General features: G+C 34.7%; 2 protein-coding genes across 6 annotated transcripts in view; one reads left to right on the forward strand and one right to left on the reverse strand.

The window, feature by feature from the left end:
* LOC129942924 (BTB/POZ domain-containing protein 3) overlaps positions 1-7738 on the forward strand; it is a 30852-nt gene extending 23114 nt beyond the window's left edge. For all 5 annotated transcript variants that reach the window (XM_056052075.1, XM_056052073.1, XM_056052076.1 and 2 more), the window contains 4 exons: positions 5762-6130; positions 6195-6342; positions 6400-6616; positions 6687-7738. In XM_056052075.1, coding sequence (XP_055908050.1) covers positions 5762-6130; positions 6195-6342; positions 6400-6616; positions 6687-7592 — 1640 coding nt within the window. In that variant the 3' untranslated portion in view covers positions 7593-7738. The remainder of the gene's footprint in view (positions 1-5761; positions 6131-6194; positions 6343-6399; positions 6617-6686) is intronic.
* The window catches only part of LOC129942925 (transcription factor IIIB 90 kDa subunit), an 81682-nt gene extending 56728 nt beyond the window's left edge, over positions 1-24954 (reverse strand). Inside the window, exons 1-2 of the mRNA XM_056052078.1 lie at positions 24354-24954; positions 24177-24281 (exon numbers count right to left, since the gene is read on the reverse strand). Coding sequence (XP_055908053.1) covers positions 24177-24281; positions 24354-24795 — 547 coding nt within the window. The 5' untranslated portion in view covers positions 24796-24954. The remainder of the gene's footprint in view (positions 1-24176; positions 24282-24353) is intronic.
* Between the last annotated feature and the right edge of the window lie 961 nt (positions 24955-25915).

Raw genomic sequence — 25915 nt, forward strand, 5'->3', positions numbered from 1 at the left:
TATAACTTGGAGAATCTAGTAGAATGTAATGCAAACGCATAATAGGTAGGCAAGCAGGTAGTAAGATTTATTTACCTCTTGTTATTGTTGATTTTAATTAAAGCTAAGTAGACAAGTTTTGTTTAGTTAATAAAACCAAGATCCTAAGCTGTACACTGCGCAGATAAGATAAGATAATTTTACTGTTTCTAGACAAAGATTGAGTTGCATTTAAAAAGCATGTTTTTAAAGGCGCATATAATATCTGAACAGCTATTGAATTTCTTTTGCCATGTCACGTAAGCACAGGTCTATTTTTAATAACAATGAAGGAATTTAGGAATTGAAGAGGTTTTGAAAAATTAGGCAATTCGTTTCATTTCGTTTATTTGAGGAAGAGGTTTTATTACCATTATCTAGAACTTGGTTAAACAGCGGCTTTAATATGCGAAAGGTATAATAAGGCGAAGAAGATTGATCTCACTCTATTTTCGTTATCGAAGGTTCGTTGATTTGGACGTTATTCATGTTATTATTTGTCGAACGTTCACATTGTGTGAGAAAAGGTCGTAGCTTATGTAAAAGAAATGATGGAATCGAACCGAATGTAGCGAGAGTTTGGTTCTTGAAAAAAAACCAAAAGGAATATAGGGACCAATTTGCTACAACCCTCAACTCACTTGGGCCGCCTACTCGCGATGAAAACGAAAAACTATTGAACAACGAAATAAAAAATATAAATACTACCAAGGAACATTGAATGTTCTCATCTTTGGTACCACGTTTCAAGACCTAACTTAAGATCACTGGAGTCCCATACAAAGGAATCATGGGTTGATCCAGGATATCTTAAGTCAACAAAACGAATACATATTTCATGGTTACACGCCTTAAAAACTTGCACTAAAAACGAAAAGCTACTTACGAGGAAAAAACTTACTATCATTGCGTTTAAACTGTAATATCATTTTGTGCAAATTCAATTGGAGCAATGATTCCAATGGGTTACTCCTGGTAACCTGGTAACCTGGTTTTGTTTCTCATCGGATGACTTGTTGAGAATGATCCAGGTTGGACATAATTTGTCTTCAATTGTACACACAACTTCTTTTAATGCTAAAGAAACCGATAATTGTGTCAGGCCTAAGTCAGAATCTTTTCCTACGCTGCTCTGATAACTTCCACTAGCAAAAATTCTTAGAGCAGAAGCTAATTTTAGTATAGCAGGGATTAAGGAGGTTCTTGAATTTTTAAATTGGCCTTCCAACAACTTGTTTAGTACGAATACAAACGCTTCCTTACTGAGTCGAAAATATGATCTGAAACTTAAGGAATTAAGTTGTTAGATATTGTAGGGTATGCAGCACCGCAGATAGGGTCGTGCGAGGCTATCCGCTTATACATAGGCAAGCTAAACGTTTGACTTTATTTAGTTTGTCGCGGTTTATAGCTTTTGTAAACGATAGTTGTACAAGTTTATATTTGTAAGTAAGTAGCAATAAAAGTCCCTAACTTCTTGCTTTAAAAATACAAAAGTAGCGCTTCTGTGAAGCGTTTTGAGATCTAAGTTTGTTAATTTATTGATGGGATCTATGAAATTTTTAGTTGCTTGTTAACATATCCATCCAAAGCGTCCTGAATCAAATTATACGTTCTGAAGTAGGAGCTACCAAAAACAAGTCTACCTTGAATAAAATACTCTAAAAGGTCTACCAAGTTAAAGCATGTCGATGTCGGACATTTGTCGTAGAATACTTCCTTATTAGGCATAGCAGTGGTTACCACTGATAGAGAATTTGCGGTAGAAGATTTCGGAATTGTAATTTTAAGTGCTGGTGAAGAGTTTTGTGACTTATCCGATATTGATGAAAACACTGTAATGAGTATTCGAGAAGCATTATGGAACGAACAACATACAGAACGACAGAAGACTGACCATTCCTTCGTCGACATTATTAAAACACTTAAAAGTTTGTTCTCCTGTGGCCTTGACTTCTTTTTTGTTTAAAAAAACGTGTTTATTTTGCTTTCATCAGACCTAAAGAAGAATTCAAATCCATTGCCAAAGAATCCCATCCAGTATTCCTACTTGTGGTTGAAGAGACACCTCTCTTAAAATTTTTGGCAAGATGCTTATTTTCTCCATGAGTCATTTCATCGGTCGTTGAATTGTTACTTTAACCCTAAATAAAAATTTTAAAAATTATAAAATCAAAAACTAGCAAAAGGTGTCGAGGTGCGTGTCCATTTGAGAGTACTTCTGCTAGTTAACTCTCGAGAGCAACTCTCGGGAGACTGTGCATTTGCTATCGCCAGTTCCCTGCTAGAATATTTAGTTTTCTTGTTGATGGTACTCTCATAATCGTGTCCACTTGAAAGATTTCTTCTACTAGCATATTATAAGTTGGCCATGCATTCTTACAAGCGAAGGGTTGCAACTGCTTTAATAATTGCCACTGTTCTTAACCCGCTATTGGTGACGCAAATTTGACTTTGATCAATGATGACGCCGGTCGCACGGGCCAAGTTTTTCAACTGAAAATTTTTCGAAATGTGTTACTAATATTTTTGTTAAATATATGGTCCTTGACAGAAATTAACAGAAGCTGTTTTATTGCAATACACAAATTCATATTCAAGAAAAAACAATAACGGACAAGAAAATTAATTCGCATTTTTTCGCACACCTGGTCTCACAGGTCACCATTGGCGGGTTAAAAAAGAATTTAAAAAAATGTTAGGTCAAACCGTGGGTAGGTCGTCGTAACCAATTCAAGCTTTCGGTAAGCATATGAATCGCAAATCATTTGGAAGGAAAAACTAAAAGTTAATTTTATGATCTGTGCAGGTGATTCATACGGCTGCCTTCAGTACCTTTTTTTGATTCCAGTATGTAGAATTTCTCCACAATAATTCAACAGACTTATATTTTTCAATAAGTTGATTGGTTTCCTCCAAATCCACTGCTTTCCAATGTTAACTCTTGACAGTTACTCGCAAAATACGAACTGTGTTGGTATTCTGCGAGCTTATCTCGCATAATGTAATGCAAACGCATAATAGGTAGGCAAGCAGGTAGTAAGATTTATTTACCTCTTGTTATTGTTGATTTTAATTAAAGCTAAGTAGACAAGTTTTGTTTAGTTAATAAAACCATGATCCTAAGCTGTACACTGCGCAGATAAGATAAGATAATTTTACTGTTTCTAGACAAAGCTTGAGTTGCATCTAAAAGGCATGTTTTTAAAGGCGCATATAATATCTGAACAGCTATTGAATTTCTTTTGCCATGTCACGTAAGCACAGGTCTATTGGTTTATATATGAAGGAATTCAGGAATTGAAGAGGTTTTGAAAAATTAGGCAATTCGTTTAATTTTGTTAACTCAACAGACTTATATTTTTCAATAAGTTGATTGGTTTCCTCCAAATCCACTGCTTTCCAATGTTTACTCTTGACAGTTACTCGCAAAATACGAACTGTGTTGGTATTCTGCGAGCTTATCTCGCATAGTGGTAAACACATATGTCCATTTGAGAGTGACTTTCAAAAGGAGCGAATGTCGAGAGTAATTAGTCAACTCTCCACGAGCTACTCTCCAGATTTTTTTATTTCCACTTGCGAGATCGCGCTCGAGAGCGACAGAAATAAGCGTATTTGCAAAAGTATTTGTTATGAGAAATACTAAACAAATTAAACGAATACGTCCCACAAGAGAAAAACGACAAATTAGTGTTGAACACCTTATGTAATGTCAAATTTGCTTTATAGTTTTTTTTTATGTTCAACGCCTTATACGGAATACGGAAATTCTTATTTGCCAATGAAAACTAGTCTCCTTCATCTTTGTTATTACTCCCACATTTAGTTATCATGAGATAAAATGGATTGAACAAGACCACATTTTTGGTGTGTTGAAAATTCAACCTTATGCAATTCTTTCGATTCTTCTACTTCTCCTTTAGGACCGTAAAATGCATAGTACCAGATTATTTTTAAGTTAAATGATCCTAATAATTTGACTTAAATAAAATAGTATTTTGCAAGATACGTTTCAATAACATAATCATTTAAAAAAAACGAATTCTTATGTGGAAACCTTTTAAGGTTATCGCTCCTTAATACTTGCTCAGTTAGAAGGAAAAACTATACCGAAATTCGGTTGAAAAAGGTTTGTTGGTGCGGTAGGTTTACTTTTGACATACATTGGGCAGGCGTTGACGAAATGTATAGTGGCTTCGGTTTAGCTAGAAAGCATTGGCTGTTAAGATAATGATTGTGCATGGTTCAAATTTAAGTTTAAGAAGTATCAAAGAAGGATAAGATGACTAAATTCGATAAAATCGCTTTCTTTGTTTTCTTTTCATTTTAAATTCATTCTAATCCGAAATATGTGCAAAACATTTCTTAATAGTAACCATGCAATTAGACTTGAATATATCAAGCACCCAAGTGATCATCCGATCCATTCTCAGAAACCATCGTGCTTCTTCTAAAAACTCAATATCTCAGTGGTTTTAATCTCAGGGATTAATTGGAAAATATGAACCAATATCCCATTAAAGTAAAGGCACTGAAATAAAACCATAGTTTTGTACATCTTTGATTGAACAAAATTGCCGTTGTTCTTAAATTTAAAAAACTAAAATATTTTCTGAGAATTGAGAGCGTTTGGTTTTCGAGAAGAAATGAAACGCATATAATTTAATGTAATGTTAATGCTCGAATAAATTTCAGCGGGAAGCCAAAATTTTAACCAATTTGTCAGCAATAACGCGCTGAGGCAAACTACGAAATGATAAAATATCTTCGTAGTGCATTCAAAAAGCTGAATTTTGACTTCGTAGCCAGTAGCACAAAATGTTTTCATTGTAAAATGGCAAACCAAACCAAAGCTATCAAAAAGACCAACTCCGATAAAAAATATTGGCAGATTCAAAACTACAAGTCTGAAACAACACTTGTTAAAACACATTGGCTGCGTTCACTCTCGTCTTCGCTAGGGTATCCTGGATAGGTGAATTTTAAGAAACCTTGTTGAACTTTAATTGATATAGATGGCAAAAATAAAAACAACTTTCGGCTGGCCACAAAAAGCAGACAAATATTTAGATTTCAAAGTGCAAAACTCCTTCGAATTCACATATACATATGTCGAATCAGCTGTACCTTTGGTTTCCTTTTATGTCATATCAATTGTTTTGGATCAGGTATCCGGATACCCTATCTATCTGATCTGAGATTTTACGCTGCCATTTATGACAAAGAGAGAAATGTGTAGTGATTATTCGTTGCCTTTTAAAAATAATACTGGAGTACTTATAATTTCTAAAAGCACGATACAGAATAACTCAACATTTCTGTCTCCATATCTTTATAATCCAAGAAAATGTATTAAATGAATAAAGAGTCCAACTCAGACGCTCTAAATCCGACGGAGAAGTCACACGTAATGTGTCTGTATTCTTAACTAGTCCACCAAACTAATTTATTACTAAGATTAGTGCTGCTTTCATTTTCTTATTTTTGGGACATCTTAAAAGTATTTTAACTAAGTAAACATTCTTTAATATAAATACTCTAAAAAACTAACTAAAACAATGTCGACACCAATTCTTACCATGGCGACAAAAATGATTGAAAAATATTACATCGAAACAGATCTCACAAAAACCTAAATTGTTTCTTTAAATAAACTTCTATAAAGAAACATGTACAAACAAAAATAAATAAACAATTTATTAAAGTCTTACTCTTTTTTGTGTTTATCCCCTTATTTTAGTGGAAACAATCAACAATGGAGGGATATTATTATCGCCCCCACACAATTCTGCAACACATCAGCCGCAACAGCAACAACAACAACAGCAAAATCCACAACAGCAGCAACAACAACAACAGCAACAACACCATCAGCGTGATAATATTCAAATCACACAACCAATTAGTGTCCCATCATCACCGTTAGCATCGCCTGGTGCCGTAAGCAGTTCACCATCATTTTGTCTTCCATCAAGTAATGGATCATCCAATGCAGTTGATACAGCCGATCCAAATTGGCAAGCAACCAAAGCAACTGTACTCGAGCGTAATGCTGCCATGTTCAATAATGAACTAATGTCTGATGTTAAATTTGTTGTTGGTTCTGATGGTGAGTGTTTTAATTTAAAAAAAAATTATATACATATTCAAAAAAATCATAATTTTTACTTAAGATAATATTCAAACAATTCCTGCACATAAATACATCCTCGCAACTGGAAGTTCAGTATTTTATGCAATGTTCTATGGAGGATTGGCAGAAAACAAACAGGAAATCAAAGTGCCCGATGTTGAACCATCAGCTTTTCTTACTTTATTAAGGTGAGACTTAAAAACTTGTATTTTTTTAAATTCAAATTCAATTAAATATTGTTGTAGATATTTGTATTGTGATGAAATTCAATTGGAACCTGATAATATTCTGGCAACACTGTATGCTGCTAAAAAGTATATTGTACCGCATTTAGCAAGGGCATGCGTTAATTATTTGGAAGTTAGTTTGACGGCAAAAAACGCCTGTCTACTTCTCAGTCAATCCCGTCTATTCGAGGAGCCAGAACTGATGCAGAGATGCTGGGAAGTTATAGACGCACAGGTAAGATTATCCTTTCACACTCAAATGATACAAAATTGATTGTGTATTCTTAACGAAAAAAAAAAAACAGGCGGAAATGGCTATTAAATCAGAAGGCTTCGTAGATATCGACTTGAAGACTTTCGAATCGATTCTATCACGAGAAACTCTCAACTGCAAGGAGATTCATTTGTTTGAAGCGGCTCTTAATTGGGCCTTGAATGCTTGTCAAAAGATGGAAATCGACACGACTCCTCAGAACAAACGCAACGTCCTTGGACCAGCTTTGCATTTAATTCGCATTCCCACAATGACTCTGGAGGAATTTGCCAATGGAGTCGCCCAAACAGGCATCCTCACCTCCCCAGAGACAATCGATATATTTCTACACTTCACTGCGAATGCCAAACCAAGTCTAAACTATCCGACAAAATGTCGTGCTGGACTGAAGACCCAGGTTTGCCATCGTTTCCAATCGTGTGCTTATCGCTCCAATCAATGGCGCTATCGTGGACGCTGTGATTCAATTCAATTTTCGGTAGATCGGAGAATTTTCATTGTAGGCTTTGGCCTCTACGGATCGTCGACTGGTGCAGCAAATTACAGTGTTAAAATTGAACTCAAACGACTGGGCCGAACTCTGGCCGAGAATGATACCAAATTTTTCTCCGATGGATCGAGCAATACGTTCCACGTTTTCTTTGCCAATCCCATTCAAATTGAACCCGAATGCTATTACACAGCATCTGTGATTCTCGATGGCAATGAATTGAGCTTCTTCGGACAGGAGGGCATGTCCGAAGTGTGCATGGGTAATGTGACATTTCAGTTTCAATGCTCGTCCGAAAGTACAAATGGCACAGGAGTTCAGGGCGGACAAATACCCGAATTGATATTCTATGGGCCAACGACCAATTCACCATTAAATAGCCCAACAAATTCACATTGCACAACACCATCGGCTAATTGTGACGAGGGTGCATTAGCTGCTAATTAATGAGTATGGTATGGAAGTGAATATATATATTTCGTTTTTGTAACTTTACCTAAATACCTACTCGTACTATTTAAAAGAACAAAAGACTCGAATAAGTTTGGTTTTCTTATTTAAATTTTTTAATTAATAAAACAAATTATATTTTATACTGTGTGTATGTAGTGAGAAATGTATTACTTGCAATTGCAATGCACATTATATTTTATAGAATTTAGAAAACTCGCTTATTTCTGTTTCGTGGGTTATTTATTTCTTTGTATTCAAGCTTTTTTTTGTGCTTGATTAAATAATATAATTTATTGTTAAGATTATTATTTTGCTATGAATTTTTAATTTAAAATGGTGCAAAAAAAAGAAGAGATGTTGATTTAAAAAAATGAAAATGGTGGCATTTGAATAAATTAAAAATTTGCATTTTGCCAAAACAATTTATTTGTTAAACGATTCTTTAGGTCAAAAATGAAAATGAGATGCTTTGTTTTATAATATTTTGTAAGTGTTTAATCTGATTCCGAGTTCGGGTGTTTTCATAAACGTCTCGTTATAAACTTAGACCAGCGTTAGACATGTTCATAAAGTCAGATTTGCAAACGAACAAAACTCAAATGATTTGCAGATTTTTTGACTTCAGAAGTACACGAGTTAAAAGTAAAATATAAATATAAGTTTTATTGAAAGGAAAAAAAGAATCTGCGACTTTGAATGAAGCTTCTAATCGAAAGAAGAAATAAAATTAATTTAGTTTATGATAAGAAAAATGAAAATACTTTTGAAACGATTATAGAATACTTTCTTATAATGTTTGTGGTCTATAAGACAATTTTAATGGATTTTTATAAATGAAATGGAAACCGACAAACGAGATGGAATATCAAGTAAGGCTTGATATCTCACTGCTGGGTCAAAGAAATTGTGATCTATCCAAGCTGGATAAACTAATCAAGGAGTCGTATCCAACTGTGCTGCCAACAGCAAAGCCCGGCTGAACTTCATAGAGTCATTGTTTGATGTAGACTGTAGAAAGGCAAGGGAACTATCGTTTAGCTGACTTAGAGCATACAGATATTCGAATGATGGCTATTCAAAAATCAATATTTGTTGGCTAATAGATCTTTCAAGGCAGTACGTAAGCTAAAGAAGGCAGCATTCTTCAAAGCTGTTTTGAGTTTTGGAACCTGGCAAAGCAGCTGAACGGGAAAAAGTTTTCAATCCATTTTAGTATAGTTTCTGATCAGCTGGCAGATCACTTTCAGAGTTTGTTGAATCCAACCGAAGGGAAACTTGTTTTTCAATACGCTACTCCGGGTTTTAAAAATGATTGCAGTGATTTCAGCTATAATGGAACTTAAAGATGGGAAAGCTGGCACAGAAGAGCTAATGAATCGACTGACAACTATATATAACAATATCATGGAAACAGGAATGATACCACTAGAATTTAAGGAGTCCATCATTTTCCCGATTCATAAGAAAGGGAGCTTGGCCGAGGTGTATAATTATAGAGGAATATCCTTTCTAAATGCTTCATATAAAATATACACGCTGGTTTTGCAAAAAAGTTTTAATAGATGGATAGAAAACAGCAAGCTCTTAAAGAAGATTCAAGCAGGCTTTAAGACAGGTTATTCGATGGTTGACCACATTTTTACCCTTAAAAATATCGCAGAAACATTCCTGAATAATTACAAGAAACTATATACGTTTTTCGTTGACTTTAAATCTGCATTTGATATGATCGTTAGACAAGCGCTTATCTACAAGCTGTATAGTAACGGAATGTCATGGAAGTTCGGGAGAGTTATACAGAATCTATATGCAGATACAATTGCTAAGGTATGGAATGAAGAAGAGTAGTCGAGAGGGTTTAAAACACAATCGGGAGTCAGATAAGGCTGTATATTGAGTCCTAGTCTGTTCGCCTTGTTCATCGAAGATCTCATAGAGCTCTTACCATAGACTTCGCCGGCCAAATAATAAAAGCATTGGTGTTTGCGGAAGACATTGTTCCTTTGGCAGCATCATCTGAATCATTGCAGTTAATGATAAACCCCCTGTATCAATATTGTCAGCTTTGCAGTTTGATGGTGAATCTTAATAAGTCTAAAATTTTGATTTTTAAACAAGGAGTGGGCCGCAATTCAGCGAAAGAAAAATGGTTCTATAATGGAGAGGTCATTGAAGTTGCCATGGAATTCAAATACCTTGGAGTTCACTTAACGAAAAATTTGAGCATATTGAAATTCATCAAAGAGAGAAACTAGTTAAGGCTAATGCAGGTGCAATTAGTGCAACTTGGAAAATAAGTTTTTCTAACAAAAGTATAGCGCATAGCTGCAAGTTCAAGGCACAAACTTGGGGAACGAAACAATACGAAACAGTTGAGAAACTTCTCCAATACTATATTAAGCGAATTTTTAGACTGACATCAAATACACCCAACTATGTTATTATGTTGGAATCGGCATTATCACCTATGTTCATACGAACCCTAAAAATGCAAGTCGATTACATCTTGAGAGTTATGAAGATGAGCAATAATAGTCTTCCGAAGATAGTAGCGCTTCAAGTAATACGAACCAAAACAAGTTGGTGTGCTGATGGGATAAATTTGGCTAGCTAATATGGAATGGAACTTAACCTTTTGTGTAATAACCAGGATGATTTAAAAGCTTCTCTATACTAGCTCATTTCCGCAGTGGACATAAAACAACTAGAAAAATACTTGAATGACGCCACAGGATCTATATACAGACAGCTCTACTGTCAGCTAAATCACAACTTGGAAGAGAAGAATTATTTTAGGGACGATAATTGAGAGGGGAAGTTATGCACCCAAATTTTATACGTCACAGAGATGACCTACCAATTATATGTTCATTGTGCAATTTAAAGGAAAGGGAGGATGTTTTACATTTTGTTGGAAGATGTCCAGTTGTTAAAGAAATAAGAAAGAATGCTTTTGGTAGTGAACTATTGACGCAAAATGAAGTTATACTCTTGCTTAACAATATGGAAGTTAAAAAATTATAACAATTCTGCAAGCTAGCTCTTCTCTATAGAAGTAGAATTATGAATGAAAGTTTTTAAGTATATTATTGAGCTATGTTATTTTTTTTTATGATTTGTCAACTAGGCAGACGTCAGTAAAGCCATGCTTTTTGTTTTTTAGTTTGTAAATTTTATAAAAAATTGTAACCAATATAATCTAAATCTAACCTAATCGAAAGAAGAAATGTCTGAAGGACACAGTATTCAGGTCTTTAAAAAGTTCATTTTGGAGAACGGTGTTTTTAAAAATTAAGACAGTTGAAACATTGTTTTCCTTTGACATCTTGATTATCTAGAAAAATCTCTCGATGGATATCTTCGATTTTTGTGTGACGTTTGCGAAAACTGTGACTATTTAAAATCGTACTCAACCAGGCCTTCACATATTCTGCAGAACAAGTGGGTTCATTAATGCAACAAAGCAGAAGTCGATTGTACAACGCAGATTTTGGACGTTTATGAAAACACCCTCCTTCCTAAATAAAAGGCCCACTTTGAAGGTACCTTTGTTGTATTTAATTTTGCTTTTATTTGCTGCTAAAATGTTTCTATCTCCGAAGATTGAGATGTTTATTAAAAGTAGGCAAAATTTGGCTGTCATTGAATTGGACTAAATCTTAGTCTTTTTAGTACTGAAGTATTTCATGACTTCTTTTTGTCAAATTTTTTCTAACTGCCAAATAAATATTTTCTTTTAATTCATTTTTAGACAGTCAAAAAAATAGTGTTAGCATCATAAAAGTTAAGTCTTTAAGCGATCCGTGAAACAGTTATAACTTCTCTTTAGTTTTGGAACTTGAAGAACTATTAAGCAATATTCAAGTTGCCTTTTGATACATATTTAAAATAAAAGACTTTAAAAAAGATAACCCGAAGGTTTTCGATTGGTTTTTTCTAAGAAGACAATTTTTTTAAATGCAAGAAGAACTTTGATTCAAAATTAGTGATTCAGAAGATTTTATAAAATGCTACAGAAAAGATTTTAATAACTTTTTGCACCAATGAAGCAGTTTGTTTTGTTGTTGTTTTTGTTTTTTAGAACACTAGAAAGGCAATCAAATTATGAAAATTCTAAACAAAACAAAAATCAAGCGGGGATAAAATATATTATTAGACAAAAAACACATATTTATCTATCTACAATACTTATTATTATTACATACAAAAAGACAAACAAAAATTATAATGTTAAAGTAATCGAATTACATTATTTCTAAATAAATAAATACAAACAAAAATGTTATTTACTCAAAAAACAAAAATTATAAACAAAAAAAAACAAACAAAACTAAATCTCAAGAAATAAAAAATGGTTATTCAAACAAAACAAAATTAACAAAACAATATTGTTAAAAAATTCACAAAAATAAAGTTCTTATAACTCTTATATTATTATCATTAATTAATTATTAAATTATATAAACAAGTTATAATTAACTTCTTTTAAAAGAAACTTTGTAGAGTTTTTTTTCAGTCTTTAACGTATTGTTTGGGTATATTGATTGGTTAAAAGAAAAAAGGTAAAAAAAGAAAATAAACATTTACCCAGACAATACAAATGCCATAGTAAGCAAATAAAAGGATTATTCAATTTCTTGCACAACACATTCAATAATCACAATTACATACAAAAAAATATACCTATACAATACGTACATAAATAGATTTATATAAGAATCTTTAATTAATATTATTATTACGATACAATATTTGTTTTATATCAGTTTTTGCATTTTTATACTGAATTTTGTTTTTGTTTGTTTGTTTTAAACACAAGGCAATAATTTCTTTCAAAATAAGTTTTTTATTTTATTCTTTTCTATTGAAGGGAAGGACCAAATTAAATTGTAAACAAAAAAATAAAAAGTTAAAACAAAAGTCAAATTAAATTTAAAATGGGGACAAAAGCATCAGGGGGTAAAATTATAATTATTATGAGTTATTTTTTACTTTTATTTAAGCACTGTACTTTTTATGATATATTAAAACAAAAAATATCTAGTTTAAAAAACAAAATGAGTTTTATTATTATTCGAGAAGAACTTGAATTTTAACATACAAATGGAATACATCGCCGTAAGAGCAGAAACATATTTTGTATCTTTGAAATCATGTTTGAGAATATTGAAATGTAGTTTTTGGAACAAATGATTTATTTTTTTTATATATATTTTTTTTATATATATTTTTTTTATATATATCACTCAAGGTGATATGAATACCCTTATAATGATTAAACGCAATCTGAGCCATTAGGATGATAAAGTACGTCGGAAATTGGGCTCAAGGCTTGAGCATGAGTTTGAGGGAAGGAATGCAAGAGGCCATTTCCCTAGCATTGTTTATAAAAATAACGGTAAAATAATTATAGACATGAGACTCTGCAGCGGTGTTCAAGAGAAGCATATATCTCGGTAAGAGAACAATGTCTTATCATTTTCGGAGCTCTTTTTTCAATTCTATCCAAAAGTATCAAGTACGTTATTGGGGCATCGGCCGAAATATGAAAATTATACTCGAGTTTTGGACGAATAAAAGCTTTATAATTTATAGCCCGATTAGAAGCGGTAAAAAAAAACTTCTTGCATCTTCGGAAAAAACACTTAGCAGCATTTTTGGCGATGTCAAATATGTGATAACTCAACATAAAGTGGTTTGTGATGCATATACCTAGAACTGGAAGCAGTTCATTGGGAGAGCGTTACACTTTTGAGACGGTAGACAGCATTAAGTTTTTGAAGCATTAAATTCAACGTGATTTCTTATTTCCCATTGGACAATGCTGTCAAGATCAAAAATGATTGCCGTTGATAGCCCAAATCCGAAGGACAAGGATGTGCATCTAAAAATGAAAAGCTGAGGGTACTCTCATTGGCGAAACAATTTAGTGGGTTAGAACTTTCAGACAAAAGATCATTTATAAAAAGAAGGAAGGGTGTCGGAGACAAAACGAAGCCTTGGGGCATACCAGCGTTTATTTTTTGGATATCATATTTTATCCGGTCCAATATGACTTGAATTACACGACCTTTAAAGTAATTTCCAAGCCAACAGAGAACAGATTCATCAATACCAAATGCACGCATTTTTGATAAGAAAGCTTAATGCCAAACTCTTATTAAATGCCTTTGATAAAGTACCAAGTACAAATCTTACTTTCTCCAAAACTATGTAATGATTTGTTCTACTGTTCGGTGAGATTAACCAGTGAACCTATTGCAACGAAAGCAATTCGTGGTCATTAAGAAGCTTTCCTTCTTCAAGATATTTCTTAAGCTAAAAATTGATCAGCGTTTCCATGACCATGGAAAGAAGGGACTTAAGTGCAAATTGACGATAGTTAGAAGGTGAAGAGGAATCGTCTTTTTTTGGGATGGGCTGGAAAAATCTTGTTTTCCAACCATATTGTTTTGGACTGTGTTGGGATGAGATCTATTTCTCAAATCGATTGGATCCAAAAAGGCAATGATCTATCGCGGCTGTTGAAATCAGAAGGTCAACAAGAAAATCTACGAAGGGCATCTGAGAGCAGTACGTGCATCTACAAACATCTGGATCATTTAAGAGGACAGATTAGCATTAATGATGGTTTCGAACCGAACAAGTGATCTACTTAGATTTTTGGCAAGTTGTGATTTAAGCAAGCTTAATGGAAACGGATTTGGCTAGACCAAATCATCATTATGTACTGTGTGCAGCTTAAATGAGGAAGGAAACATCTAGCACTTCTTGGGAAGATGTCCGGGTTTAAATTTATTTAGGGTGGCCTTCCTCGGGAAAGTTTCGTTAACAGAAGCGGAAATAATCCAGGTGCTCAATTTAGAAAACAGCACCAGTAGCTAGTGGCTCCGTAGTCAAGGGATTCTGATTGGCTAAATGCAACTACAAAAGTAGTTAAAAATTCCCCTCCGACGTAATGTACAAATTTCGACTACAAAGACAGTTCACACTGGTTTTGACGTTTTATAATCAGCTACAAGAATTCAAAATGAAATTAATCCTTCGATATTTAAATATAAATATAAATAAATCATATTATATCTTCTATTTGGTTTTATTGAATTTAAAAAGAAAACAAACTTTTTAAAGTTCTGAAGACACAAATGTTTTATATATTATGTCATTAATATGACAATTCCGGATTGACTAGCTTTGTAGTACAATTTTGCATTCACAAAGCTAGTTGAATTTCGACTACGTCAGCTTGACACTTGACACAGCTTTGTAAATGTGTCCAGTGTTCTTATAGTTCTAACTTTTGTAGAATGCAAATACTCTAACGAAATAAAAGTTGAAATTATAAAAGAATAAGAAGTTGGAATGAGTCAAATTGTAATATCAGAAAAATATGCCAATCCAAATTCAGAGATTTGCCGATTAATACAATGTAACGAATCCTAAAAATCATTTCAAACGGTTTATCGAGGTGGCAGACCTATAAAAACAACAACCGAGATGATAAAATCAATTCATAAATACCCGTTTATTACATCTAGAGAAATAAGAACTCAACTCGACCTAAACGTAAGCGCGAGAGCAATTCGGAGACGAGCTGTTGATGGTGGACTAAAATCTTTCAAAACTGAAAAAAAAAACTTTTATTTAAACGAAAAACAAGCTAGCAAAATTAATTTTTGAGTAACGTACTCTTTTCGGACGAGTCCAAACTCAATTTCAAGGTTTCCTATGGTTTCCGTCGTGTTCGCAGACCATAGTCCCGTTAATAAAGGTTTTCACTTCAAAATAAAATCCAACAGGTTTGGAACTTGGAACACTTCCTAAGGGATGTCTGGCGATGACCCACAAAAAAGTCCCCAAGAATCCGAACTCTAACGGCAGTTAAGAGAAATATGGTATTTGTTTCAGTTTTTCACGTTTACCTCGAAAACTTTTTGTCGTGTAAAAATATTTTGTTGAACAAAATCAAAGCTCATTATATTTTATTCAATTTTTTTCGTATTTGTTATAGTTTATAAAATAACTCTAGCGGCAGTGAAGAGGAACATGCGGTTTTTTTCGGTTTTCGGGTTTATCTTGAAAACTATTTGTCGTATTAAAAATAATCTTACATCACAGAACATCTTACATCATAAACATCTCCAATACTAAGCAGCCTCGCCTTATTCATATACAGACAACCTGGTTCTAAGAAGTTGGTAAACTTTATATCCGAGTTTTTTCTTCATACTATGAAGTTCAGTTGTTGGCGATATCTGCTATTTGCCACATACGACCAGATTCCAGCGGATCATTTCACCAATTTCTGTTTGATAATGAGGACTTTAATGTCAGAACGTTAGGTGGACTAAATACACTACATTATTTGGGCGGAATAAAATGCATCGCTGCATCTACTTCCATAGGAAAAGAAACCGACACACGAAGGCAAAAGCTGAAAAAAACTACCTTGTGCTTAATCAACTGGATAACTTGGAGTATTTGGAGGCATCAAAGTTTATTGGCATTTACGATGTTCCAGGATGGAAAGGGTACATGCACTCAATGGGCAGGTTCAGACCAAATAATGCACTTCGTTTACAGTCAAGTGCATTCTTTGAACGTGCATTTGGACTAAGGCAGCTAGTTAGTTTTTCAAGTGTCAAGAATTTCAAATTCAGAACTTTACTTCACAAACCTCTACATTTAGTTCATGGTACAAAAACGACCAAACAAAATTATTGTCTACAAAAAACAACTTAGGCAAGGTACAATAATTCCATCACGATTCGTATTTTGTGTTGTAAAGAAATATTTCTTATTTCTTTTCCAAATTGACAAGTTGATGAACTGTCATATTAATAGAAGTAGACTTGACATGATAGTTAGGGAGATTTTTCTTGACTAACTTTCCAGTCAACTTTCCATTAAAGCTGCCTTATATGGAAGGTCATTTTTTGGCAGCTGGCCAATCAGATGCCAGAAACTTGCTTTACTATCGTCTGAACCATCCCAATAACAACAGGTGCAAAAACTAAAATCATTCCTCTGCACATCATAAACTCTCCACCGTCCGACTCTATAATACACTCTAAGCTGCATTGCACTATAATGGCAGTTTGTGTTGCAAATTTGACCAAAAATGACTGGTGGTAACTTTTGACCAGCCTCTTTATATACAAAGTCCCGTCTGTCAAAATGCGTAGTCAATTGGGTGGATTTCAGCTATTAATGTTCTATATTGTTCCAATAGGTTTTCTGATGAGGGAAAGTGGCTTGCAAGAGTTAATGAGTACTATAGGTATATACGCCCCGGTTTTTGTTGAAAAGATGCTGCAAGAGTAGTTCTTGTTTCAATACTTATACAGACATCTTTAGCTTATGTAATAATGGAACAAGACGACATAAGCCAAAATGAATTAGAGGAAATCGAAAATCTCAAATTTTCTTAATAAGTCTTCTTCGTTATGTGCACTAAAACAAAACCTTCATTTGATCCAATAGTGAGAAACTACAAACAAATCTTAACAAACTTAAATCTAATGGACCAACAGTAGCCTTACGGATTCAAATGTTTAATATGATTACATTGCTTAAAGGCTTACAGATTTTATTCACGCTTAGCGGTCTGGCGATTGGAATGCTAGTATTAACTGTGTGAAGAATATGAGTCCATATTTCCATGTCACCGGACACTTCTCGTACGCCAAATCATGTCACCTGTATTTGCAGGACATGATAAAACTGCCTTCTGTGATTACCCGAGATGAATTTAACAACTTTGTGCAAGAGGGTTACTTTACTATGAGAAGAACTGACTGATTTTGGACAAGTCGGACCAGACGATTGATCTTATGCTTGGAATGAAGAGAATGAGTGGCTTGACACCAGGGCGTGGAATCACTAATAGTGTACTTAGCAAATGGGTTCTAGGGCTGACTGCTACTCATGAAATTGTCTCATCACTCGAAGAATTCTCCAATTCTCCAGCGTTCTTTTTTCTACTAGTGAGCAACATGAAGATTTTGGGGATATTGCAAACCTGTCAAATTGGTTCAAAAGCCATCTTCCATTTCCAGTGACAAATGAAATCATGTCAATAGCGAGTGGCATGGAGATGATTAAGTAACTTGCTAAAATGCTTATTGTTTAGGCATGCAGGCAATGAGCCATATAGTGGGCCGACGAGTTTCAGAAGTAAGTTACAGACACCAAAAAATGAATACTATGTTTTTTTTAGAAAATTTAATACGTTTTAATTTTGTATAAGATTATTACAAATAGTTATCAAGATAAACCCGAAAAACCAAAAAAACCGTATGTTTCTCGTCACTGCCGCTAGAGTTATTTTATAAACTATAACAGATACGAAAAAAATCATTAACAACAAATAGTTTTCGAGATAAACGTGAAAAAATGAAAAAAAAAAAAACATGTTTCTCTTAACTGCCGCTAGAGCTCAAGTACTTTTTTTTTGGTCATCGCTAGACATCCCTTAGTAAGAGTGCCAAGTTTCAAAACTGTTGGATTGTTTTTTGGGTGAAGGAAATTTTGTTTGTTTATTGACTGGACTACCAGCTAAATAGGCACCAAATCCTAATTCCCAACTTCTGTAAAACAAGGAGGAGGTAAGGTAATGGCGTGGGGGTGTTTTTCAAGGCATTAACTGGGACCGATTCACCAAATAGATGGTAAATGTGATCGTTTTATGCACCATGACATTTTGCAAAATGTAATGCTACCACACGCTGAGGATCAGTTGGCAATGAAATGTATAATTCAGCAGGACAACGACCTCAAGCACACGTATAACTCGGTTAAGATGTGGTTTCAAGAAAACCAGATTTGCGTGTTACAATGGCAAGCAAATTCCCCAGATCTTAATCTCATAGAAAATTGAAAGGATTAATTGTAAAAACAAAAACCATGTGTCTGATCAAGTCAAATTGTCTTGGGAAAGTATCTCAAACATGAATCGAAGACGTCCTGAAGTGATTAAAAACAAGGGCTTTGCTACTAATTACTAGCAATATTTTGCATTATAAAGTGATATTTATTTAAATTTTGAAAAGAAAAATATCGATGACTTTCCGGAAGAAGGTATTAAGCGACATTTTTTTCGAAAATGACTTTTTGATGAGGAACTATACAATAAATTAAGCGCCACATTTTGGCCTGAGTTTCGCTTTTCTATCATGTGTACAAAAGAAACTAGAGAAAAAATAAAATTGTAGCAACAGCCAAGTTTTTTCCCTGAAATAATGTTGCTCCCTGAAATTTGTTTTATCCGCCAGTAAAATTATGCTAAGCGACATTTTTGAAAATCTTATTGTCTTGTTTTTTTTTTTATAATTAGCAAACACTAAAAGGGTTTTTTATACCTTTAATATACCAAAGACACAGTGTGAGCATTAGGGAAAGAGGAAAGGGTTGGATAGGAGGTGGCGGTGTACATTGGTTTTAAATTTCTGAACATTGCAATGACAGGGAAAGATAGAGCTTGGCAAGGCGTTCCACATTCGCGTAGTACGGCTAAAAAAAGAATCTCTGTACTTCATAGTACGTCCGAAGTTGGGCTCAAGGGTAAACTGATGGGCATTCCTAGAAGCGCGGGTATTACGGTTAAATTGTTTAAGGGGAGGAATGCAACTGGCTATTTCACTAGAGCATAGTCCGTTAAAATAACGGTAAAAAAGGGTGAGGCAAGAAACCTTGCGTCGATGTTCGAGTGATGTAAACGAGTTAATGATGTTAATGTCACCAATCATTTTAAAAGCTCTTTTTTGAATACTATCCAAGAGGCTTAAATAAGTTACTGGAGCACCAGCCCAGAGATGAGAGTTATATTCAAGTTTCGGACGTATGTATATAGGTTTTGTAGATTGTAGCCAGATCAGACGGAGAAAAAAATTTCTTGCAACGTCTCCAAAAACCTAGACATCTTGCGGCATTTTTGGCAACATCGCGTATGTGATCGCTCCACAAAAGGTGGTTGCTGATGCACATTCCGAGGATGTCAAGATTTTCTGTTTCGTTGATGCAAGTACCACTCATAGATAGTGGCAAAGACGGTTTATCTCGCTTTAACGAAGCAAGACAGCATTGCGTTTTCGAAGCATTAAATTCCACACGTTTTTTTATTCCCCATTGTACAATGCTGTGTAGGTCGGAATTTAATGAGCTAATCATATTTTGCCGTTGCAGTTCCACATCCGAAGAGGAGGGTTGTGAGTCTGGAAACGAATATGAAAAGCTAAGAGTACTATCGTCAGCGAAACAATGTATTGGATTAGAAGTAGCAGACAGGAGATCATTTATAAAAATTGAGGAAGAGGGTCGGAGACAAAACGGAGCCCTGGGGCACACCAGCGTTTATTTTATGAGTTTCAGACTTGAATCCGTCCAAAACAACTTGTATTGAACGGTTCGAAAGAAAATTTCTAATCCAACGAAGAAGAAATTCGTCGATACCGAAAGCACGCATTTTCGATAAGAGAGCAAGATGCCAAACTTTATCAAATGCCTTTGAAATATCAAGTGCAATAATCTTACTTTCTCCAAAACGATGCAAAAGATCTGTTCCACTGTTCGGTGAGATGAACCATGTGATCACCCGTGGACCTATTGCTACGAAAGCCGTATTGCCGGTCATTAAGAAGCTTCCGTTCCTCAAGATATTTCTTAAGCTGATAATTAATCAGCGTTTCCATGACCTTAGAAAGAAGGGGCGTTAGTGCTATCGGTCGGTAATTTGTGGGAGAAGAAGATTCGTCTTTTTTTGGAATTGGCTGAACAAATGCAGTTTTCCAACTACTCGGAACGAGCCCAGAAGAATAGGATAGATGGAAAAGCTTACGCAGTGGTTTTGCTAGCGTGGAAGAACACCTCTTCAAAATAATAGCGGGGATACCATCTAGGCCAGCGGATTTATGAATGTTGAGATCTTTAAGAACTCTCGCCACAGTTCGAGTACGAAAAAAGATTGGTCCCATAGAATCATTTACGCGTTCAAGAACTGGGGGAGTCATGACACTATCTGGTAAGGTGGAATTTTCGGCGAACTGCCTTGCAAATAAGTTGGCTTTATCAATAGAGCTAACTAAAGGAGTGTCATTGACAACAAGCGTAGGAACCGAGGAAGAGGAAGAATTCCTCATGTTTTTTACAAATGACCAAAAATTGTTACTGCCTTTGGGACATTGCAGTATTTTTCGCCGTAATTTTTGGTCATGTAAAAATTTGGTACTTCGAATATAGACGTTGCAGGCCTTCCTGGCTTGCTTAAACTTTTTCCGGTTTTCCTCAGTTGGGTTGGCTTTAAAACACCGGAAGCTCACCTCTTTCTCCTCGATAACCTCTTTGCATCTCGAATCGAACCATGATTTAACCTTGGGTTAAATACTTTTAACCCTATTCGGGATAAACGTTTCCATTCCCAAATGAATCATACTAGAAATCATATCTGCACTGGAGTTTACGTCGCTACCGAGGAAGCATAGCGACCAGTTAAAGATCCTGAAAAAATTATTGAGACCGTCCCAGTTGGCTTTCTCGTATTGCCAAACGGTTCTCTTTGGAGCTCTTTCTTTAACTGGATTTGTTTGACACGAGAAATTAGCAGATATAACACTATGGTCCGATGTGCCTAGAGGCGTCAATACACTGATTGTGTACTTGCTTAAGACAAGTTCCACAAAAAAAAATTGTCAGATGTCGCATAGTTCCACCGTTGTCGCTTAGAACATGCTACCGGAAAGCTCTTCCATTTGTTGTCGCTTGATACATTTTCTACGCATAACATTTGTCTTGAAACATTTTAAGATTTTCCGTTAGGTTTATAATGCAACTACAACTCTGCTTTTATACTTCCTTAAACTTCATTCTACTACCTATTCTTTTGTGTTTTTCTGCCACTTTAACAATTTCATCTAGTAGTCAGTTAAATACGTTACTTTTTAGCCTGTTCCAAATTTCTTTGAAAATTGGATCATTCATTTTCTCATTGTTAACGTTGAAGTTATAGTTGCCGCATTGTTTGAAGTTATTACAGAAGCCTGCTTCAAGAGGCAAACTAATGCTGGAATTGGTAGAGAAAAAGAAATCGAATGAACAATGTGACTGAGTTAAAGTAGGTCGATTAACGTATTAGAGTGGTATTTTAATTATGCCTAGTGGTACGGTAAATAAAAGGCTAATTTTTATTTCTAAGGTAACGCATTTGGAAACCATTCAACCCTCTGTGTTTAGTTAGCCAACGCTATCCACATCAGGATCAGAATCAGATCCCTTTGAAACTAATGGAAATTCTTCTTGGCACTATATAAGCCGCCGTATGTCCAGCGAATAGATTGGATTTTGTCTTCTGTTGAACAAGTTCCCATCAAAAGACGACGAACCAAAAATGTCGAAAAGAAAACAGAAACTAGAAAATATTTCATCAATTTTGAAGGGAAGAAAGAACAGGTTTGTATGCAGTTGTTACTTAAGACACTAGATATTTCAAGCCGGGTTGTGTCGTACGCTCTTGACAAAAAAAACTGCATTAAATACATCAGCTACGCATAAAAAAGGTAAAACTCTTCCAGCAAATGCTACTTCAGAAGAACTTAAAGCAGCTGTTTCGACTTTTATAGAAAGCTTGCCAAAAGTCCCATCACACTATTGCCGATCCTCGACCAATCGCACTTATCTGCCAACAGAGTACTTTAGCATATCCAATTTATACAGGAACTATAAATCAAAACAAGTGGAAGAAGGTAAAAATGATGTTTCCGAAAAAATATTCCGATGGATTTTCAAACCCTATAATATTGGCATCCACGTTCCGAAAACAAGTGGACAAAGAGAAAGTTCTCGTTTTGAAGCACTCCCAACAAAAGGAAAACAGCCAAAAATTATTTATGGATGATCAGGAAAAGGCCAAAAACTGTCCATCATTCGTGTGTGCTAGTTTTAATCTACAGAAAGTCTTAAACGTTCCACATACGTAAAACATGCTCTTTTACTATTCAAGAAAGTACTCATTTTATAACGAGACTATCTATAAAAGTGGAACTCAAAATGGCTATGCTTTTCTTTGGGGTGAGATTGATGAAATGCGGGGAGCAAATGAAATTTGTTCAATTCTCTTTAAGTAGGTACTTAAGTATTGTTGATGGCAGAGAAATTCTGACTTCTATTGCGATAGCTGTCCCGGCCAAAACAAAAATCTTCAGATTATCACAATGATTTTTTTGTTTCTTCAAAAGAAAGCTAAGAACACAAATCAAATCTCTCTCACCTTCCTTTTGCCGAAAGAATGGATAACCATGAATGCCAATTCAAGGATAAATCCAAGGCCTTACCAGGTTATAAAACTAACTATAGATTATTTTCCAACGCAGGGAGTTAAAACTAGGGAACAAACTAGTTTTAAAATATCTGAATCCAACATTTTTTTGTTCTCTAAGTCATCCTGTGACATCAAGTATTCAATATTTAAGTCCGGAGACATGGAACCACCTTCATTCACGTTGGATTTGTGTCGAACTCGAAATCAAGTTAAATGTCTTGAAAATTTTAATGAGCCTGATATTTTATACACCGCAAAACTGCCAATATTGGGGCCAAAGAAAAAGGACTGAGAAACTCTACTCAAGAAGAAGTTTATCCCCGAACGGTATATCCAGGAATACCGAAAAATCATTGACATTGTTGGTGAGAAGGAAGATGTTTTACCAGAGACTGATGAAGAAGACGGCTTTCAGAAAATCAACTGAATTATCCATTGTTCTAAGCGCCATTTAGCCACTGTATCAAGCGACAATCTGTAGACCATGAAAATGTTCTAAGCGATAAAAACTTTTTATCTGATTGAAATTTCGTCCATGTAATGGTACAAAAAAAATGTGGCCTGAATCTCAATCAAAATTATGCTTATCACTTTAAAATACACAAATAATTGCCTTAAAATTTCGCTTAATACATTCTTCCGGGAAGGCATCGATATACATTTTTTTTTAATTTTTTAATAATCGAGCCAATTAAAGTTGCTTTTGTTTTGGCCAACACTGTAACTTTAAAAGAGAAAATCAATTATTAAAAATATGTGCCGTGGTACCAACACAAATAGTATAATCGTAGCCTAAGATTCGATTGTTTTAGTAGACCTGATGAGGTCAGTAGAAAGTGTATTTAATTGCAGTGCTACATTTTCTAAGAAATAGAAAAACGGATGGGTTTTCACTTGCAGCGCTGAAAGATGACCTCTTAACGTAAAAGTATATATTTAGCATTTTTTCAAAAAATAAGAAGTTTATTTGCTGCACACTTGTCCTTAAATCCAATTTAATAAGTGGGTACTTTTGCTAAGTACCTTCGTTAAAAAAAAGAAAAAATGATATGACGTAAGTGGGATTCGAACACGAAACTGTGTTCGTGGCGTCTCTACACTTTTCTTTTGAACCACTTTCATAGCCCGACGTAAGGGTTTAATCTTAATGATGATTCTATCTCAAAGAAAAAATATTAATAAAAAAAACCACACCCACTCCCATCCCATCCTTCGAATCAAAATTGTTGATAAAACAAACAAAACTTTTCTTATCAAACTTCACTTACCCACTGAAGGAATGTTAATGCACAGGGCATTCGATAGTTTCAAGTAAGTTCGTCCCAGTTCATAGGAACAAATCTGCTGCACATCACTGATATCCACCAGGAGGTCTAGAAGAAGAGTTAAAGAGGAATTCATTAGCAAAACAATAACAAGTTCCTCTTCAAATCATCTGAACTTACGAGATGTCCCTTCAATGCGACAAGTTATATAGACGCATGCTGCATAAATATGCGTACTCTTCCTACCGCGAGTCAAATGCCGCATCAAAGCCATTCGAAAGAAATTCAATGATGTATCGATGTAATGCTGATTCAATTGCAATTGATGACACAAATGAGTGATGTCGCGTTTGGCTTTCTTGATCGTTACCTCACGCGACTCATTTCCCGAACCGACTTGAAATTTACCATAACCATAATTTGTTGCCCCACCTGTCGAATCGGCAGCAACAAACTGCCCAACCATTGCCGAACCACCATGGCCAGCTTCTTCGAATTGCACTTCCGATACAATAAGATTGTCCTCGAGGACAGAACCACAGTTGGTACAGACAGCATCTCCGCGAGCATTGTCCACTTCGATGTCAGTCGAGCCACAATTCTTACACTTCACTCCCGACATGGTTTATTTTTGTTTTGATTTCTTATTGTTCTTTGAAATGCAAGGAAATTAAATGCAAACAAACTATTTTGATTTTCTATGCAGAAACAATTAAATTTCTTTAAAAATTAAAAACAAAATACCACATGTTCGCCAGCTGCGAAAACGAAATGAACTCGAATTGAATGTGAACAAAATGCATGCAAGAGTGTCACTTTGCTGTCAAAAATAATGCCCCAAAAATGACGTTTTGTTTGAGGGATGTTGTTAGAGATGGAATTTTACAAATGACTAGTGATGAGCAAAATTAACGATTTTTTAACTAACAACGGGCAGAAAAAGATTGATGACTGTCACTTTCCCAGCCTTCTATAGAATTGTGCGTTATTGTTCAAACTACGGTTAAATTAAGCATTAGGTTTGTACAAAGAACTCGACTGTCAAACGTCAAAACAGAAAGAATACAAGGGTAAGGAAAAGAAGATAGATAGATGAAAAGATTTTGATTTAATTGATATTATAAGTACAACAATGTTTTCGTTCAGATTACGGTTATAACGTCAACAAAAAATAAATATAATAGAATCAAATGTAGAAATAATTTAATAATTTGCTGTAGACTCGCGATAGCAAAAACACAATCTTAGGTGAACACCGGCCTATAACGTGCACAACTTTTAAATGCGTTTGATCGTTTTTCGATTTTTCGAATCGTTATACTAAATGGGGAATGCCGTTAAGGATTTTCCAGGTATTATTTACTTTAGTTTGACATTTGTCTTAGTGCGCGGTGTTAGTTTGGCATAATCAAAAAGAAGATTTTCTTGAAAAATGTCGCAAAAAGTACAAAAATTCTTGTCTTTGAAGGACAAAGTAAGTGCTTTAGAAAAAATTTAAAGGAGGATCAAGCGTAACCAGCTTAGCAAAGTAATACAATGTTGCAAAATCAACAATTTGCGCTGTAAACAAAAAATCGGAGAACATTTTGAAATGTGTTAACAATTACATTTTCTGGACCTGGAATGCGGAAGACAATGAAGCGTTCTGAACTTTCTAAATTGGACAAAGCTCTTTACCGTTAGTTCATCAAACAGCGAGAAAAAAAAATAATGCAGTCAATGGATTGATGGTTAAGGAAAAA

The sequence above is a fragment of the Eupeodes corollae genome, chromosome 1 (assembly GCF_945859685.1).
Source record: "Eupeodes corollae chromosome 1, idEupCoro1.1, whole genome shotgun sequence".
Lineage (NCBI taxonomy): Eukaryota > Metazoa > Arthropoda > Insecta > Diptera > Syrphidae > Eupeodes > Eupeodes corollae.